General features: G+C 41.2%; 1 protein-coding gene and 1 pseudogene across 2 annotated transcripts; one reads left to right on the top strand and one right to left on the bottom strand.

Moving 5' to 3' along the window:
• Window positions 1–2,100: 2,100 nt before the first annotated feature.
• On the bottom strand, window positions 2,101–2,392 carry LOC112272611 (uncharacterized; annotated as a pseudogene). Its single transcript, NR_155288.1, has one exon. The product of NR_155288.1 is annotated as an uncharacterized protein (transcript).
• A 4,213-nt stretch (window positions 2,393–6,605) lies between these two features.
• Window positions 6,606–19,229, top strand: LOC100193067 (uncharacterized). Its single transcript, NM_001138233.1, has 2 exons — window positions 6,606–7,395; window positions 18,625–19,229. The coding sequence occupies exons 1-2, from the start codon at window positions 6,613–6,615 to the stop codon at window positions 18,913–18,915; spliced, it is 1,074 nt and encodes a 357-aa protein (NP_001131705.1). The 5' UTR covers window positions 6,606–6,612; the 3' UTR covers window positions 18,916–19,229.
• The last annotated feature ends 1,212 nt before the right edge of the window (window positions 19,230–20,441 follow it).

Raw genomic sequence — 20,441 nt, 5'->3', positions numbered from 1 at the left:
ATGGAGATTAGTTTCCTGAACATGTGCTGGCTCATAGTTTACTCATCTTGTGTGGTTCAACAAGCAGGACTCAAACTCAAAGGAAAGCACTAAAGAAGTTTAGAAAAAAGAGATATAAGCAACAATACTTTCCCTTAAAGATGTTCGCTTGCGCTAAATGATAGATCCAAAAAAGAAGCATGAAGAGAAGCGGGTGAGAGAGAGAATTGTGGACGAGTACAAGTGTATCATTCAAAAAGAAGAGGGGAGAGAAAGAATTGTGGGCGGGTGCAAGTGCAACATACAAAAAGCATGCTACCAGCTAAGCCTCCCAACTATAATTTTTTTATCTAAGAATTAGCATCAACCTCTATATACCGGAAGCATGCTATAAACTTTATACAGCCCAAAGAATACCCCAAATACACACAAGTCTGGTATTTTATTTAATGTCCCTAATTATCAACCATTTACTGATTAGTGATAAATAATGAACAGCCACTAAGATTATGTCAAATTACAATTTAGAGGACTCAGAAGTTAGCAGCTAACAAATACAAAGTGTTATATATTGCAGAATTTAATTATCACTGATTGTAGCATATTAGTGCTAGAACAATATATGTTGCCTAAGTGTCCTAACCATAAGATGGTGAACATTATAGTTTCAGGGGAAGAAGGTGTTGAATTTTCAGTGGTTACCTAAAAATCCAGCAATGTCCAGCAAGCACCACTCAGCAACACAAAACAAGTTCAAACTTCTGTTCAAAGTAATAGAGCAAACATTAATAGTTAGCAACCATGCAACAGGTAGCAACGATTAGAAGGTAAGAAATACAAAAATACCAGCTATGATGTCCTCAAGATGCTGGCCAAGTGTGCCAAAACATAAGATCGCCAATGTTCGAGGTTTAGCCTTCTATTACAAACAAAATCGGAAAAGTTATGAATAGCGGTTTAATGTTTGGAGTTTAAACGGCAAACATACGTATACAGGGAAATATTAAATTGTTTCGATGAGTTTGTTAACATAGATAACTTTGATGAGTTTGTTTGCGAGATGGATACTTGCTAGCAGGAAAAACATAATGGACAGGACCCTCTGGTCATACTAACTACGAAGGATAACCTTGAGATACAGAAGCACTATGATAAAAAGCATTACATAAGATAAATCAAAGGTTCTTCTTATGTGTTCTTGCACTCTTGAAAATCAAAGCAGCTTATGCTAATCCAATTGATGGGATTGATGGGAGCATACATATGTATGAGTTTGGACTGCTGAAAATCAAAGCAGCTTATGCTAATCCAACTAATGGGATTGATGGGAGCACAATGCAATAAACAGCAAGGAGAACAATAGCCTAGCTATTAGTGGGATTGATGGGAAGCAAAATTCAGCATAGCGTTAGGTCAGTGCAATGAACAAAAAGCAGAACAACAAAAACTGTGTCGTCTGTCCCTTGAGCTTTTAAACAGTCTAAACTAATGCGAACAGGAACCCAAACAATATATTTCGAATGATGTGAACAGCAAGTCAAATGCTATTTGGTACTCTGAATTGGTGTCAACAGCAAGCCAAACTATTCATCATCTTCGAGATCGTATAGGATATGTTTAAACTGAACAACAGGACAAAGATGTTAACTATGAGTCTATGACTGTAGTCCTAAATCACATGACAGAAACATATTGCTACAAAACTTATTTAAACTTGTGCATAACATTCGACACATAGCTATCATGGGATCTCCGGTACTACAAGGCTATCTAATTAGTTCTCAACATAAAAATAGAACTACAAAGAGTATTACCTCTATGTGATTTCAGTCGTCCTCGTTCTCCGGCACGCGCGCAGTCTTGGTGATACCCACTTGAGAACTACAAAAAAGGAAGGGTTGCAGAACGGTGAAATCAAGATTATCACTGAGAACATGGATTAAATCCAATGAAAAGGAAGCCTTTGCTCCACCTAGTTTATTTAAATCCATGTTGTATAATTCAATTACAGAACGATTTAGCAGTTACACTACAAATATGAAAGGCAACCATGGGGAGGGAACCCGCACAGGAACAAACAACAGCAGACGTGCAGCGATGCATGGAAAAAGAAGACTGAAATATTAATCCCTGAAAAATCCTAAAATTAGCAGAGCAATACGTCAGTACCAATTCCAAACAAGCAACTGGTCTGCCAACTAAAATGAGCATATTCATTACAAAATGTACAAGCTGATGCAACCAAGAAAGGCCAATCTCACACTGAACAGCACTCCACAGTTGGTACAGCATGATTCCTCAGCCTTTCATATTTCATATAAATCATTTCATGTGCACCAGAGCTACTCAAAGCAAAAGCGAGACCACTGTTGTTGCATACTTCACTGCCGTCCCACAAAAAACAGATCAGTTTGCCCTAACGGGAGAGATCTGCGCTTCAGGGAATGAGGTCAAGAGGCAGTGGGGTGGACCTTGGGGGCCTCGTCAATGGCAGAGGAGAGCTCGGAGAGGAGGTAGAAGCAGAGCAGCGCGCCATACACGTTGAGCAGCACCGGCGTGGCGGCAGCGCTGTTCCGGGCGCCGAGACAGCTGTCGCGCCGATGGAGGGAGGGAGTAGGCGAGGTCCTCCGGCTCCCGATGCAGGAAGGACGAAGCAGGAAGGGGAGCTTGCAGACCTCGGCAAATTGCAGGAAGTGAGCGAGAGAGGAACTGACTCGGACGCGGCACCATATAGCGACATCATCCAGCGCACGCATTGAAGTCAAGGAAGTGGAGGTCGTGGGGAGGGAGGATGCGAGAGTGGGGCTGAGTGGCTGACCGAGCGGTTGGGCTCTCCGTCGTGCGTGCGGACGGCCGAGGAAGAAGACCGCTCTCCTGAGGGTCGCGTGACGCCGCACCAAATGGGCCGTCCGCACGACACTCAGCAAATGGGCCGCGCGGGTCCAAGGGATGATGGGCCGAGGAAGAACCGCTCTCCTGCTGTCTTGCAAAAACTTAGTACCATACTGGCTACTAAAGGAGACATGGAGCGGCTTATAAGCGTTGGCGCGGACTTAACAGTAAGAACTCTGTTGGTGGCTGAATTGGTTAGGTTCAACTCTTGCGCAGGCATGATAATTTTTGCTGGAGACCTGTGTGTACGGCTGTGGGGGCACGTAGATGGCAGAACCGGTCAGAGGCAGAACGGTCAGAGGCAGACTACTATTGCTTACTTAATAAGTAGTATATATATATATATATATATGTGTGTGTGTGTGTGTATTTTTCTGTATAGTGTCCATTGTTTTCCCTTTCCTTCTCTTTTCTTTTCTATTTCATTTTCAAATTCTAGATTTCAAATTAGGTTAATCCCCAATTTCAGTATTAACATATTATTATTATTCTTATTACTGTGATCATTAAGTGCACAAACAAATAACCTCCAACATGATGCATAGGTTATTTATGTTTCATTAGTTAATTTAATCACTTTAAATATGATTATTCATATATTCTAATGAATAGAGGGCAATACATATAAGGAGATTAACTCTTCCATTTTATTGTCCACAATTTGGATATGACATTAGTAGAGGTCAATTCAATGCTCTAGTAAGCTTGCAAGAAAACCTAAGTGAAGTTTAGTCTCTTTTTAGTGTGTCTCTTTTCAGTTTTTAAGCAAGTGACCATAGGGCAATGGAAAGATCTGATACGGCGTTATATGTCTTATAGGTTGCAAATCCTAATATAATAAAACATAACCACGAGGGAGATTATGAATATTCCAAGCAAATACATCTCAGGCCAGTAATCTAGCTAAGGATAGATGAAATCGAGTAAAACATCAAGAAGCAAACGAGTTCTCAAGTGGCGAGATAAAGCTTTGTATAACTGTTGTCTTTTTCATATATACATATGTAGAAAGGGTATAGCCGAGGAGTTTTGAATTCGAAGAGCAGGCATACTGATAATAACTGGATAAGTGAGTAGTTTTATTTTTACCTCAGTACTGTTTCATGCGCTTTTGCCTTCTAGCGAGTGAGTTCCCCCTAGGTAGGGCTATAGATTAAAAGATATCTGTCAATGGTAGAACAATAGATTTCTTTCTTTTAAGAGTTCTCTTACTTGTTTTGATTTTGTTTATTGTATTCTGAAGTTAGTTCATCACCTTACTTTTCGTGTTGGGCTCCATCTAGGACTGTTGATTTATACATGGATCATATTCTAGAATAGAACGTGTATCTACTACTTTCTCATCCAAGTAAGCCACAGTGAAGGAAGGTGGAATCATGTCTAATATATATAAATTTATTTATAAAAATATGTCAGTATAGTGTTTCGGTTAGTGATGTCTTTTTATGTTACTGATTGGATTTAATTTAAGATATAAAAATCAAGACATATTTTTCACGTGTCACTAATTAACCTAAAAACACGTTACTAAAAGCATATTTTTTTACGTAGTGGACGTATGAGTGCTGAATGGTATCACATTGGCATTGCAGCGGCGGGCGGGGCGAGTGTGGGAATGCGAGCAGCCACACAACAGGGTTAGCGTGCGGCTGCGCAACACAGTGGCGGCTAGATACGGAGGTGCATATGGGATACGTAGTGTGCAGCATAGCAAGGCCCAGGGGCGGACGCAGAGGAGGGCAAAGTGGGCCATGGCCCTTCTAATTTTTATGACCTTATATAACTTATGTTTAATTACTATTAAATATATTAAAAAATTGAAGGTTTGAATTGGCTAAAATAGCCTTGTTCTGTGCCTTCTCGTCGAATTGGCCTAGTTCTCTCGACTCCCGTCCTTCTAATCGGTCTGACCCTCACATCTATTCACCCTGTCTTATTCTTCTCGACACCGTCATAGCGAGAGACGGACCCAAGAAGGGCAAAGTGGGCTATGTCCCTCCTCAATTTTTTTATAATCTTTTATAACTAATGTTTACTTACTGTAAAGTATATAAAAACTGAATGCTTGAGTAGGCTAAAGTTGCCCTGTGCACTTCTCTCAACTTTCCTCATCTTTGGTCTAGTCCTCGCATCTATTCATTGGGTCCATTTTTTTTCTGATGCCACCGGAGCCAATCCACCCTGATGCCTCGTGCCTGACATCGTCGCCTCCTTCCCGACGCTCGACGCTACCTGACCTCACCCCCTTTCTAGCGTCCTGGCCCTCATCCGGAGACGTCGTCTGACCCTGTCTCTTTTTTGGCGCCCCGCACTTCGAGGAGATCGACATTCGACAATTTACACACAACTTTTATTCGATTAGAAAGAGCTTAGTTGTGTATTTACTTCTTTTTTCATATACTTTTTCTTCTTTAAACTTGTATGGTGTATTGATACATATGGAATTTGAATTTCATGGAAGTAGTTTTTACCGTCTTGCTTGATTTTATAATGTGGTTTTTTGGTCCCCACGAATTTCGGTCCTGCTTCCGCCACTGGCTCGGCCGCGAGTCCAGAGACGCTAGGCCTTTTTATTGTAACCCAAATAGATAAATATTGTTTTAATTTTTGTTTCTAGGTATACATGCGCATTACGCACTATATATATTTAATGTTTTCAAAAAAAATCTTAGGTATTTATTTGAATACCCATGAATGACGTGAGCCCGTCCTTCGTGGAGAGTTCCAACTCTCCAATACATTAGAAAAATATCGAAGAGTTTCTAATCTTGCTTTAGTTTAAGCATTTATATTTATGCAATTATATTATTTAAGTATTTACATTATTAAAACTGCCATGCTAGACCAGAATCGAAACTTAAAATGCAAAATTTTAAGTGTAAGATAGAAAAAAACACTTATAGACACAAGAAGTGAAGCGGTTTTTAATAGGCTTTAATTTGTGTAAGAAATTTTAGATAAATTTAGTTCATTTTCCTAAGCATCTTGACCCTTTCACACGAAACATCGCAACTTCAGACAATGCCGAAACTTCTGATGGCAACCTCTCCTGAGATGTGGGAGCCATGCAACTACGACCTTTCAATGGGTTTTGGAAGTTTCTACATCTCAACTTTCTAATTCCCATTTGGACGTATATATTGGAGCATGGAATTAAGAACTGGAATCAACTTTTTAGAACTCTATCATTTGGTTGCACATGGAATTAAGCTTTGGAATCAGAAAACCAATCCCCTAAAATTGGACTATAACTAAAAACTCTCTCTCACAATACTGAGCATCACCCATCAGTATTGTGTGGAATTGGACCACACAATTCCAAACTCTAATTCAGTGACATCCAAACAATAAATTGGAATTACGTCTAATTTCAATAGCATTGTTGATTTGATATTTACCCCAATTAAATTTCATGTCGTCCATTGTCGACATCCAAATGGAGATAAGTGAATTTGTAACCTTCTCTAACACCTTTTTTGTGGTCAATATTCATTTGTTGAGTTTTGAAATACTAGATATTTATAAAAAAAATAAAATATCAAGAACAGATTGTCCCACAAAGGAACACATGAAAAATGAGCGAAAAATTAATATGTGGTATGAGAAGCTGCAGGTGGATGGTATCATTCTGGCCAGTCATCGATGCAGCAGGTACTGCTTGTACTTACTAGCCTTCCGAGAAGAGGATGCAGATGAAGGCAACAACGAATCAGCCCAATGGAGCCGCAGTGCAACGTCGGTATGTTCACGCGCGCCGAGCTGCTGGAGGCCAGCGTGGAGCTTCGTCATCACGCCCTCGGCTGCGTCAAGTCCACGGCCCTCCGGTGCGCTGTCAAGCTCGGCGTCGCCAACGCCATCCAGCGCCGTGGCGGCAGGGCCTCCGTCGAGGACCTGCTCACCGAGCTCTCTCTGGACGCGAGCAGACTCCGCTGCCTGCACAGCGTCATGCGCGCGCTCGCCGCGTTGGGCGTCTTCAAGGAGGGGAGCGACGGCGAGTACGGCCTCACTGCCATTTCCTCGCTGCTCGTGGACGACGACAGCAGCGTCCGAGGTAGCCTCCGGCCGATCACGCTCTTGTACCTGGAGCCTGCATTCGTGGCGCCAGTGCTCAACCTGGCAGATTGGGCCCTTGCTGGTGTCGATGGTAGCGACGACGACAACAACTGCAGTGCTCGAGGAACGGCGTTCAAGATGACGCACGGCGAGGACGTCTGGGATGTCCTCGCGCGCGACGCCTTTCTGGGCGACTTCTTCAACGGCGCGCTCGCGTCAGAGACTCGGTTCCTCATGGACATAGCCATCCGCGGATCCCCCCAGGTGTTCGAGGGAATAGCATCGCTAGTGGACGCCGGCGGTGGCACCGGCGCAGCAGCCCAAGCGGTGGCTGCAGCATTCCCGGACACCCGGTGCACGGTGCTGGAGCTTCCGCAGGTGGTAGACGCTGCTCCGATTGATGGGCCGGTTCGCTTTGTCGGAGGTGACATGACGAAGTTCATCCCTCCTGCTGATGCCGTTCTTCTAAAGGTGATATGCAATCTTTACTTGGTACTTATTACGGAAAATCGAATGGGATGAGAATAATTACTTGTGAAAATGATTACAAATTAATTAAACTCTGCCAATATGATTTTTTGGTAAAATCTAAAACGTGGCCTGCATAGGTCAGAGACCGTCGAAGCTTCCTCTAGCTCTATACGCATTCCAAGTTTAAAGAACAAATTAAATCCCATTAGTCAGATATGATAGAAAGATTAAGCTGACGCCAGATTTCATACAAAGAGTGATCCGTAGTAATTTGACATTGCTGAAATTTGAAGCTTTGTGTGTCATGCAAACAATATTTGTTTCTTTACTGATATTCTCATGTAGTAAAAATATATAGGTGGTCTCTAAATTCTCTTAGCATGTCAGTCATGTCCTTAAACTCTTACAGTAAAGTTTAAGGACATCGAACTTGTCTTCATATATCATCTAGATCCTAAATTTTTCAAATCCTATTTTCAGAGCTTACGATTTGTCTCAGGGTGTCATATATATGTACCCGAGCTTGCCATAGCGTGTCACTTAGATCCAAATAGAACTGATCTATTCCACATTTGTCATGGCGTAGCAAAATTAGACTGTCTCCAGCAGACTTGTAAAATAGGGGACACGAAACTGTAGATGACACTATTTACGATGAAGTTTGAAATAGGGGTGATACATGGGATGGAATAGGGGATCTGCTGGAGATAGACTTAGGGCTAGTTTGCGTACTCTAGTATTGACCTCAATCCACTTGTATTGAGGTGGATTGAGGTGTAACTTAAACTAATTTACACCTCAATCCACTTCAACACATGTGGATTGAGTCCAATACTAGAGTATCCAAACAAAGCCTTAGGGTACTTAAAGTACCAAAAAAGAGATACACATGAGAAAGTGGGGCATAGGTTGGTGGTCGTGCTATAGGTAGGCACGACTAGAAGCCAACTCGTGGACAATTAAAGAGGTTTGAAACATGTACAATATGTGTAATACCATGTGTCCTCTTACTACTCATCGATTGATGAATAGAAATGTGAAGAAGATTACAATCTTATACACCACTGAGCATGAAGACCTTCTAGCTCCTCCAGTCCTCCTCACCTCATGGTTCTTGTGGGAGCTCTAGCCTAATAGTCATAATCCACCTTTATGCATGCCCTTTATGTAGAGTAAACTCTTATGTAAGAGTATGTCGTAGAAACTCGATAACCTACCCTAACCCTTGGAGAGTCTGGAACCCAAATTGACCTAATTTGACCCGACCCTTGATCTTTGATGCGATCCCTCTAAACGTTACTCTGGCCCTCCCTTTTATAGTGCAAAGGAGGAGAGAAGTTACATGGACCTCGAAGATGCTAAGATGCAACTACCACATTCTTATCCTGTTCTTGAAGTCGTACCTAGGGTCACACCTTATGCCACGACATAGTGTAGAGATGCCCTTCATAAGTCTACTACCATATCTGCCATAGGGGCAAGTTTGATATGTTGCATCCACGAGCGTTGGGGCCCATGCCACTAAGTATAATGTAATTGGTAGTTGGTTTATCCTTCTTGATAGTTGCTTAGTGGTGAATAGGCAACACCTGAAAAACTTAACACTTAAAAACAAACTAGATCCCAAATTAGAGGTTACAACGAGAAATATTTAAATCAGAGTAGTAGGATAGGGAGGGGAAAGTTCTCTTGGGCTTGTTGCTCTTATGAATATGAAATTGACCTAGACAACAACTCAAGTGACTTAAATCAAAGTCCAAGCAAGAGAACTTAGAGAGCGAGATGAAAGTTCTCTTGAACTTGTTGCTCTTATGAATAGAAAAATGACTTAGAGAGCAACTCAATTGATTTAAATCAAAGTCCAAGTAAGAGAAATTAGAGAGCGCGAGAGAGAATAACAAATCACAAGCAAATGCAAAACACACACACACATAAAGACACACGATTTGTTTGACTAGAGTTTGATTCAAAGAACCTATGTCTCTGTTGAGGTGTCCCTAAGGACGGGGTCTCTTTTAACTCTTTCAAGTGATCCTAATGATCAAGCTTGAGCCCTCAGATCTTCGATGATGAGAGACGGAGTCTCCACAAGGTACTCCACAAGCGGAAACCACTTGTTAGCCTTTACAATAGAGAATAACCCACACAAAAGCAAGAACCCAACAACACAACACCAAAACTTATATCACATGAGCACACACACTCTCTAAAATGATTATATCTACTCAAATGGGGTGCTCGGATCTCTCGGAATGGCTTGAATGTGTTGCAGAAGTGTTTGGGAATAAAGCACAACTCTAGTAGCGATTGGTGTTTCGAATGGATTGTTTGGGGGTATTAATAGCCCCAAACCCCTCAAAGAGCCATTGGATTTATTGCTACCTCGAGTGCACCTCTTACTGTATAAGAATCATCAGGATCCCGACTGAAGCCTTCCTTCTGCATTGGCATCGGACTGGTTCGCTGCACCACCAGACCTGGCCACGTCAACAGCCACGTCAGCTAGCCATTGTAATCGACCGTTGAACTCTGAAGTAGCCATTGAACCTGAGTGTCTGATGCACACCAAATTGGGCCAGTGCACCAACTACAATCTGCAATGTCTCCACGTAAGTGGTCCGACGCACCACCAGACTAGTCCGATGCGCCAGGCCATAGGAGTCACTTATGTAGAGCTCTTTGCATAAGTGGTTTGGCACTATAGATGGCCAAATGGATGGCTCGGCCCGACATGACATGGGCCCATTTAAGGCATGGATTGTTAGGCCTGGCTAACTCATCAGGCCATGCCCGGCCAGCTCGCGTGCCGCGACAGAGGTCTAGGCACAGCACAACGGCCTGATAATCGTGTTGACCTATTAATCGTGTCCTAGCACGGCACGACAGCCTGTTAATCGTGTGCTGTGTGCATGAGTAGAAGGCTTCAGAGCGATCTGATAACCAGTGGAGCTCATAGTCATTTGTGTTTTTTGTGAATTGGTATAATATATATGCACATACAAATTATTTTAAAATAAAAAATAATCCAGTCAGGCCGGACCAGCACTGTGTGCCAAGGAGGCGGACCAAGCACGGCCCGTCCCTCGTACCGGGCTCGCATGAGCCCATTTTCCATCATGTCGGGTCGTGCCAAGGCACTATTAAATGGGTCGTGCCTCGAGTCAGCCCACCTGTCACAAACCATTTGGTCATCTATATATAGCGCACCACCAAACTAGTCTAGTGCGCCAGATCACTTAAGACCTTCTACAGAGCTCTCTGTGTAAGAACTCATGCAGACCTCTCTGTGAACTAGGTCTGGTATGTCGCTGGACTGGTCCGGTGCGCCCCAGCCTACTAAGTTGAAGTTCCTATTGATTAATCTTCTTCAAATTGATTTGAGTTTCTTTGAGAGTATTTCCATGACTTAGACAACAACTTATAGTGATTGTCCAACTAGTATAAGTCATGGATCTTCACTACTTTACCTCATCCAACTTTAGAATCTAGTTTTGGCTCAAACTAGGCTCCAAAAGTACCTTTTCCACAATCTAACTTCTCAAATCATATATGGTGCTAAAAAACATTCCTAAGGGTACTTAGAACTTATCTAAACTTATGAACTACTCATAGCTCACCTTATCCAAAATATGTCCTTCATGGCCTTTGTTTGAGCTAATTGTTGAGTTGAATATCTCAATTTGACACTTATGAACTTGCAAGCACATACTTAGCAAACTAGTTAGATCTCAAGGTTGTGTTGGCCATTAATCACCAAAATCAAACTAGAAATGGCATATAGCACATTTCCCTTTCACTTTTATACTTGATAATATTACATGGTACACTTGCATGTGCATGCGTAGCTACAAGATCGATGCACATATTGTATAGTGGTCTCGAGTACCCTATAGCCTAAGCCACAACAACAACATGTCCATTAGGCTTGTAATGTTGCACTTCACATATTAAATATGTTGTACATAAGACACATCTAATAATCTAACATAATTGACTTGTTGGTAAGACTTTTGATGTAGGATCTTGACCTTGGGGCTATACTAGCTAACATTATGGACTTGTCAATAGGATTTGATGCTAGGTGCCGACCTTAGGGTCATACTTCCCTTAGTGTTCCTAGACACATCTTTTAGTCTTATGATAGGATTACACATATTTGCGTCAAGTCCCTTGTTCCTTCAGTTGATTCGTGCCTTGAAGGGTTTGGGGCCCGGTCGTTCTCACAACATGAGGTCAAAGACGTTATGGACCTCAGGGCTAGTAGAGGCCCCAAGTGTTAGAGCATAATTGACTGCTCTAGAGCTTGAACTGTTTCGAGCACTTGTACCACTCATGAGTGTCCTTGGGCACAACGTTTCTATGGGACTTGGACTCACAAGCATCCTAGGGTTCAATGGGCCTCGGGGACATAGATTACTCATATGTGCACAAGGGAAGATGGTACATGAAGCATCTCCATCCTTTAGGACTAAAATATGATACAAATACTAGTCCTAGGAAGCTAGTATGCACATTTATACATCAGCTGGTTCTATATCTGCTTAAATGAGACAAACCTATACAAGTGGTGGTCAACTCTAAGAGTTGGACAACAACTCAAGACATATCATCAGAGTACGACTTAAGTTGTCCAATATACGTAGCGAAACAAATCAGCAATCCACTTGCCATAGGCATGGTTGGGCAGTAGGCGTAACTCTTACACGATCAACAATCTTCTTCTAAAAAACAACAAATAAGCAAGGGCGAGTACTTATGTACTTACAACCCACCTTCACCCATGGAGTAGGGATTTTAGATTAAATGCATTGAGTCAGTGGAGCTTAGAGACTTTAGCATAAAAGGCATTTTTATGCAGGGATATTTTTGTAAAACATTTTATCTTAACCAAAAGTGCATTCCCTCCCAAAGGAGCGGAAATTTTTTCCATTATTAGACAAAATCCCCTAGACTAAACCATCCAAGAATCTCAGTTGTTTCCCATCGATTTTCATTCCAAAACCAAAAGCAGTAACTGGACTTCTTGTCCACTATATAGCTCACAACTCGACCATCGGACCTTTCCAAATCATTTTTCAAAGTATTTACAAAACAAAACACTAATTGTTAGAACCAAGCCATAACTTGTCCATACCAATGGACACAGACTATTCCAATATATTTTTAACTTTGCGCAGAGGTGTACACTTCACCCACTAGTCTAGTTCTATAATCTCACTGCCATGAGACTCAATACCGAAACTCATCATCCCCTACATGGCTTTACCTTGGTGGTTATAGAGAGAGGAACATGGCCACCTTCTTGCCCAAAATCGAGACAACAATGTCTCCCTTCCTTCTCCTCCCATTGCCCCCAGCCACCAATAACCCTAGGGTTTAGCCCATGCAAACATGGATCGAGTGGCTACCCATGCAGATTTGAGTGGTTGCACTTTTGAGAGTTTATCTAAGGTGTAATGTCAAAAATTGGTCCTTATGCGAGAAGGAACAATCTACCTTGCTCACACCTATCCTAGTTGAACGAACTTCTTTTCTGGCCCTCCCACGACAAGAGAGTCCCGACCATCACGCTCAAGGTAGTGATGGTGATAACTATTCACTTTTTTTTGGAAATCAAGTTTCTTTTGCAAAACTCAAACCTTCCTCAAATCACTTTGTATCACAAATTATAAGGAGTCTATGGATGTTTCACGGAGATGTTCTAAGGCTAGGTGGCTATATCAAAGGCATTTAGTGAGCTTCATCAAATCTTTTAGCAACAAAATAATATGATGCGTATAAAAAATAGGCTAAGGAATTGTGTTTGAAATATAGGTAATTTATGCATCAAAGACATTCAATGAGTTTGTCATTGCTTTAATCGACGAAAGGGTGAGAGCTCACCGAACTGTCTCCTTGCTTTACCGTTTGGCGTAGACTAATGAAAGTAGCGAGTATATCAATAAATATTCATTATAGTGGTCAAGAATGGTGCCTACTGGGTGAATAGAGTTTTGAGTACAACTTGTGTTGATGGAGTGGAGATGCTTACCCAAAGGGGTATATCGGAGGTGAACCAACACTAGAAGTGTAGTTGGCAAAGAAGAGTAACTGAGTGTGTTAGGGTTTGCCTCGGCTCAAGGTGTTAAGTGTGTGGGAGGAAGAGGATAGCCCTCATGGTGTATTTATAGCTAGGGTGCACATAACTTAGTAGGGTTTTGAAGGAGGGAATTATATGCAGTACATGGGATAAATATATTTTGGGGGGTTTTCTAGAATATGAACCATGCGTAGAGAATGACATGGTTGGGTAGAGGATAATTTGATAGGAATTTATAAATAAGAACGATCAAAATCTGAGTTTTGATGGAGGAGTTTTAGATTTTATATCCATATGAATTAGAAAAAGAAAAGGAAAAAGGAATATTCCTAGAATATTCCAAAATTCGAATATTTAGCAATATTTGGAAAATCAAAACCATGAATGTATTTTTAACTAGAGTAACATAAAATATTTCTAGGTGGTTCATGAGTGAAGGTTCATGTCGGTGTCAATTGTTCCTACCTATGGTGTCAATTGAGACATAAACAGCTAGCGTGAGACCCGAATGGTTGGGATATTGCGATATCCTGGCCTGGGTAGGTTGTGGTATCTTGGCCCAAGATTTGAATAAGGTCGATAGCATACTCATATAGACAAGGTATATCTTCCTTTTTGGAAGCCTGCCTCAACTGGACCACTATGTTAAGTGTGCTTAGCTTGGAGAAATTTTTAGATGACTGACCAACTGGGAAGTTTTCATTGGAAAAAATCAGTCAACGGAGTCCCTTGCCCCCTCTATTATATGCAAGGCAGAGGATTAGTTTGCAAGTCCAAAGAATAGTGGGAGATAAGCATACGATTAGATGGGGATAATTATATTTAGCATGTAGAGCTTATCGTATGATAGTAGGGTTGTATGTATGCATATGGGCTTAAGTGGCGCAAGGGAAATTATTAAGAAAATGTTAGTAGGAATTTTAAAAAAATTGAGGGTACTTCTCAAGAGGAAATAATATTTAAAGAAGTATCGATCGAATATTTAGGCAATATTTTCGGGAAGCAATTGATGAAAATCATTTGGTAAATATTTATAGAATACTTTGTGAGAATTTTGGAGAGAAATATAGACCACTATATTTCCTTTGTTGAGATCAACTCGCATACAGATTTTTTTGAAAAGAAAATAAAATTCATTTTGAATTTAGAACAAGTTTAAGAAATTTTCTTGAGTGAATTTTTAGGGTGTTACAATCCCTAAGGATAGAATCATAAGCGTCTGGGCTTAAGGAGCCATGGGGACTTATATTTCTCAAGACTGTCTCAGGGCACGAGGGTTTCCTAGGACATAGACCCATGAGTGCCCTGGGCCTCAAGGGGCCTTAGAGACTTCCATTATTATAGCTAGAGATGTCTAGAGGCACATAGAGCCTCATACATTCGAGTGCCTCCGACCTGGTGAGCTTAGGGTCCTTAATGGCCTGTTGTGAGACTTTATGATTCAATTATTTCTTCATGGTGTCCTAGTGTCAAGTTACGTGATGGCAAGCCCCTAAACTTGCTAGGGCCAGGAGAGGTCACTAGGGCCTGTGGCCCCATGGCCAGAGGTCTTAGTTGGTGGACCCTACGGTAACTCTCTATACTAGGATCCTTGGATGCATTTTGGTAATAGTCAAGGGTATGTTCTTTCCATGCACTAAGACATCAAATCATGGTACCACATGCCATAACGATTGAATCGATACGTCATTCTTCGTTGTGAAAAAACTTAATGCGAAAATTGTTTGTGTACCTCTTTTGTCTAAAAAGTGCTAGCTTTGCCATTTGATGCCACCATGATTGGTGATGTCTTGGTTTTCATGTGGATGATGATTAAGATATGTGTTGGGGATGGCAAGTTCTAGATCGAGTTGTGATGCCATATTAGATTGGAAAAGTTGAGAGAAGGGAAGAGCATGGATATAGAGCTAGAGAGGGTTGAGGGAAGACATGCAAATGGAGAGTTAGAGACCAACATGTGGTTGATTTGGAGCTCATTTGTACTTAGATGAAACAAAGTAATAACTTCAAAGTACTAAACATAAAATTTCAAGAACTCTAGAATGTTAATTCAAGATCAAGCTCAAGTACATAAAAATGTATTTTGAGAGTTCAAGAACCTCACTCTTCATAAAAGATAAGTTTATATATCACTTGTGCATTTTACTTTGTTTTAGACATATAGAGCTTCCAACTACTTGTTCGTGACATTTTTGTTTTGTAGTTCCAAAAGAATAACATGTTTTTAAATTGAAATAACATGTTTTTTACATGATGATAGACTCCTTTTGTACTCATAATATACTGCATCCATTTTACGTTATAAGATACTTATTGTTTTTTTAGATATTTAGATTTTACTATTCACATAAATATACACTATAACTAGATAGAGACTAAGAATAATATACCCAAGAAAGTCAAATCGTGGAAGTAGTACTAACCCAGCCAGTCTATTCGTATGATCAGGAAACACCAAATATGTTGAATACATACATACATAGAGGGACGAGATAGGGATATTGGAAGCACAGGGCTTCCAATAGTTATAGAAATCCCCAAACAGAGCACGCTTCGGGTTCACACCACTCACCCTCGACCCCACCAGGAGCATTTGCGCAAGTTCTGTCGGATGGGGATGACCCGGTTGAGACACAGGTGGGTGCGCTCTGCATTTGTAATTGAAGTGTAAGATGCTGTAAGAAATGTAGTAAAATCCATTGGGAAATGCATAAATTAAGATGATCAGGATTATTATTGACATGTAAATGATGAAACCATAAAATTCCATTAGACATCATAGTGAGCATGATAGATTTGCAATGATGCATATATTCAAATATACTAGGGCCACCATATTATTTGTACGGCTGTAATCATATTCATGATCGTAAAATCCACAAGTTTGAGTGTAAATATTGTTAAAATGGTTAGCGCGATGTGACATATGACACCCATGTAGACATGTGCGAATCCAGGTGGTTACCGTAAATACAAAGCCAACGAGAGAGATGTGGATATCTCTAGATATTGTATTTGTGATCATAAAATCTTCAAGTTGGAGCATAAATAGTGTCAAATATATTGTACACGTTGTTAGGGAAGCTCCAATAGTTATGTAAATATTAACTCTATTTAATCATGAATTTAAGGAGTTGCTAAATAACTTTAGGGGTCAAAAATTGTGAGTTCTCCAATAGCTATCTCAATATTGGTTGTAGTTTGTTTTGAATATATCCATGTCCTAAAACAAGCCACAAATGTCAACAACCACCTTCATTACCTACATAATGCAACCAATTTTTTGTTTAGGGAGTTGGTAAGTGGTTGTCAAATGTACAGAGGAAATAAGGTTAGATGAGGAATAGCTAAATTTAGTAAGTTCATTTAAATAGTTGTTAGAGAGAAATTTTTAGGTTAACCTTCTAAGTTATTGATTTAAGGAGTCGTTTAGAGAACTACTAGAGTTGCTCTTACAGTGGTCAGCGCGAAGTCACGTACAACCCCCGCGTAACAAACGTGCGTGAATCTAGGTAGTTACTTTAAAATACTGAGCCAATGCAAGAGATGTGGATATTTCATGATCATAAATCCTTAAGTTTGAGCATGACCCTCGTGTAACAGACACGCGTGAAATCTAGGTGGTTACTATAAACACCGAGACAACATGGGAGATGTGGATATCACTAGGACGTAATACACACGATCTCATAACAAAGTAGATCTCTATTCGTGGATACCGCTATGACATGATAAACAAAAGGGTTAAGTTTAGTTACGATTTCACAAAGACCGCACTTATTTTTTGACATAACAAAAATCGAGGAGCGTAACATACATGGTAATTCAGCATAGATACACCTACAAATTAGCATTAAGGTGGTGTAAAAAATCAGCGTAGATACACGAGAATCGTACATTATGTCTAAAATTAGCATAAAACGTTTATGTGTAGTGCATAAGAAGTGATATGGTTGCGCCTTCGCGTCGCCGTGCACCAATGGTGTCTCATACTGCTCATGGATGTACAAATGGGCGCAGGCCACCTACAGCGCCACTAGCACCCGCCGCGCCCACGTCATCGGTGCCATGTCGCCATGGAGCTGCTCGTGTAGGCTACCATTCGACGTGAACTCTAGCACCAACATGCCTTTGTATTTCTAGTGATAGAAGGCAAGGAGGTGGACGATGTGGGGGTGGCAGACGCATAGGAGTGCGTCGAGCTCCTGGTGGAACACGAGGTGGAGGCGCTCGCTGCTATTGTGGACCTTCACTGTAGCGAGGGGGCCGGTGAGGCTGGCAAGGTAGACAGTCCTGGCGCAACATGACGTGAAGCCCCCCATTATGGCCTCCACCTGCACCCTCAAAAGTTGCCTCATGCTTGCCATCGTGGCGGCGGAGACAACAGTACCTGTACTGGCCGAGCTAGTGTTGATCGCAAATATCGGCGTCGTGGACAGTTGGGCAGGGTTTATAGTGTGGGCTAAAAACATTTTGGGTTACGTCTCTAACTGTGGGCTAGCCGGCCTGGCCTGAGTCCACCCCTAATTGAGGTGGTGCGGCTGAACCAAAAGGTATTATTGGATCGAGGCTTCCTCTAGTTATTGGAAGGACATGCTCTTAATATGCAACACACATATATATACATGGACACACACTAGCAAAGTGACCGTGTATTGCAACTGTTTCTATTTATGCTTAATTATAGCGTATAAACATAAAGATATGTGTGTTCTGTTGACTAAGTGAGTGTGAATGTAGGTTTGGAACCAACACTCATGGTTGGAATCTCTATTTATACTTAATTTTAGCTTTTCTACTATTTAAATATGGGAGCACGACGGTGGAAACCGTGAAAACTAGAGTTTAGAACCAACACCCATGCTATTCCTCACCATAGGTAAAGCCTTGCCCAACCGATAATTACTGAACGGTAATTACTCGATATTACCGAGCAATATTCAGTAATTATCGAAAAATATCGAGCATTCTTCAGTAATTATCGGCTGGAAAAGCTTCACATAGAATGAAAAATAGCGCTGCCTATGTGTGTGTGAGAGCAGACAAAAATTTCATCCAATATTAAAAAATGATAGTGAAAAAGGCATTAAGTACCCTACCAACTTCTAGTTTTTATAATGACGAAGTTGAGGCCATATCCAATGCTACAGAATGTGCTGCATGACTGGAGTGACAAGGATTGCGTGATCATCCTAAAGCGATGCAAGGAGGCGATTGCCGCCAGTGGAAAAGTGATCGTCATAGATATTGTACTTGGGTCATCTTCCCTTGCAATTTGCAACGAGACCCAGCTCTGGCTTGATCTTTTCATGTCCACGGTAACGACGGGCAAGGAGCGGAGGGAGGAAGAATGGTATCGGCTATTCAAGGAAGCTGGATTCAGTGCGTACAAGATCAGCCCAGTTCTAGGGCTTCTCTCGATCATTGAGGTTTTTCTGTAGCCACCCTGTTCATCTGGGAGACTGGGACTGGGGCTGCTCATCACATTTTACGGCATTGTACGTCTGTTTTGTACCAAACCTTCTTCTAATTAGATTCCCTCGCGTGTAGCGCTCCTACGGACTACAGTGTAGTATGCTTCGTCCATGAAACCAATGTGTATTGAAAACATCCTACAAACTACCTTTCTAATAGCAAGTTTAATAATATAGCCACCAGCAGGCGGTAAGAAATCCTTGCAACCTACTTTTTAGCTTATATGCATAATGGTTAGTTCTTCATTATTAATGTATGACCCACTTATCTCTCTTACAATATTTTCTTGGTTCTTCTCATCTTCTCTCTCATCCACATCAGCATTTAGACTGCTTAGAGCAAGTATAATAAAAGGTTATAGTAAGCTAAATGCTAAAATGAATGAGAGAGCGAGCAAAAATAGAATGTAAATTTAAAACTGGCTTCGACACAAGAACCAATAAATATTGTGACAGAGGTAAGTGGGTCATTCATTAATAGTGAAGAGCTAACCATTATATACATGAGTTAAAAACTAGGTTGTAAAGACCGTCAGCTGTTGACTATATTATTAAACTTGTTCTTATAGGCTCTTATTATATTTGCTCTAACTGTGTTGTTATGGTCATCATGTCAAGGGCGAACATGTGAGGGACAACTATGTAGCATGTGTGTTATAAACTGGACAAACATGTGTTATATTTATTTTCTTTTGTACTCAAACTTTGCAAAAGTTTCTTAAGGTGTTAAGAGGAATTCAACCCATAGAATCAACCACGATCGTGAAATCCATCACACATGGAGTAATAGCCCAAATAAGTAGAAGAGCTCAACTTTGAAGAAACAGACTCAAAAATTGGGCACTCGAACGGGAAAACAAGATATGCAGGACACGAACTCGTATTTTAGAACAGTTTTGTATATTGCAAACCAGAATAATTTCTTCGCAAGTTCTAGCCTACACACATCACAACAGGAAAAGAGAGGACATAGGACGGCCCTATTATTGCCGACGGATGTAGACGCAGCTTGCGGATGTTAAGCTTACGTCCGACGTCTACTAGCGGCCGTCTGACATAATGGAATATCTGATGCCTTATCTGCCACCTATCAAACATAGTTGTATGTCTGATGACTGACAGATCGATAACCATTGGATATAAAGAATTTTAAGGAAACGGTGTCTGACCGTGCTGTTTCACTTTCTCACGCTTTCTCTGTCCACGCGTGTTGTTTTCATCGTTCTCCTCTTGCCACCTCGATGTCGCCACTGTCGTCCGCCGGCTCCTCACCGCCGCCGCCACTCCACCTCACTGTAACACCCCAGATGTTTATATTCCGCTCGACAACGAGTATGGATTTAAGCACGGGATATCAGTAAATAAAACAGACACTAAAGTCTAATTATCTTCGTCTATCACGATTTTGATATCGTGTCTGTCTTCCTCTGTCTAAATTGCCCTAATTTATTTTTAGTGATCTTCCGAAACATCAAACCCAGTATTGTTTGGGG

The sequence above is a fragment of the Zea mays genome, chromosome 7 (genome assembly GCF_902167145.1).
Source record: "Zea mays cultivar B73 chromosome 7, Zm-B73-REFERENCE-NAM-5.0, whole genome shotgun sequence".
Lineage (NCBI taxonomy): Eukaryota > Viridiplantae > Streptophyta > Magnoliopsida > Poales > Poaceae > Zea > Zea mays.
This window is presented reverse-complemented; position numbering and strand designations above follow the sequence as displayed.

Excerpts from the sequence above, each read along its gene's own strand:
- LOC100193067 (NM_001138233.1), top strand. The coding sequence starts at position 6,613 with ATGTTCACGCGCGCCGAGCTGCTGGAGGCCAGCGTGGAGCTTCGTCAT. Across the intron at positions 7,396-18,624 it reads CTGATGCCGTTCTTCTAAAG|AATGTGCTGCATGACTGGAG; the intron begins GTGATATGCAAT and ends CCAATGCTACAG.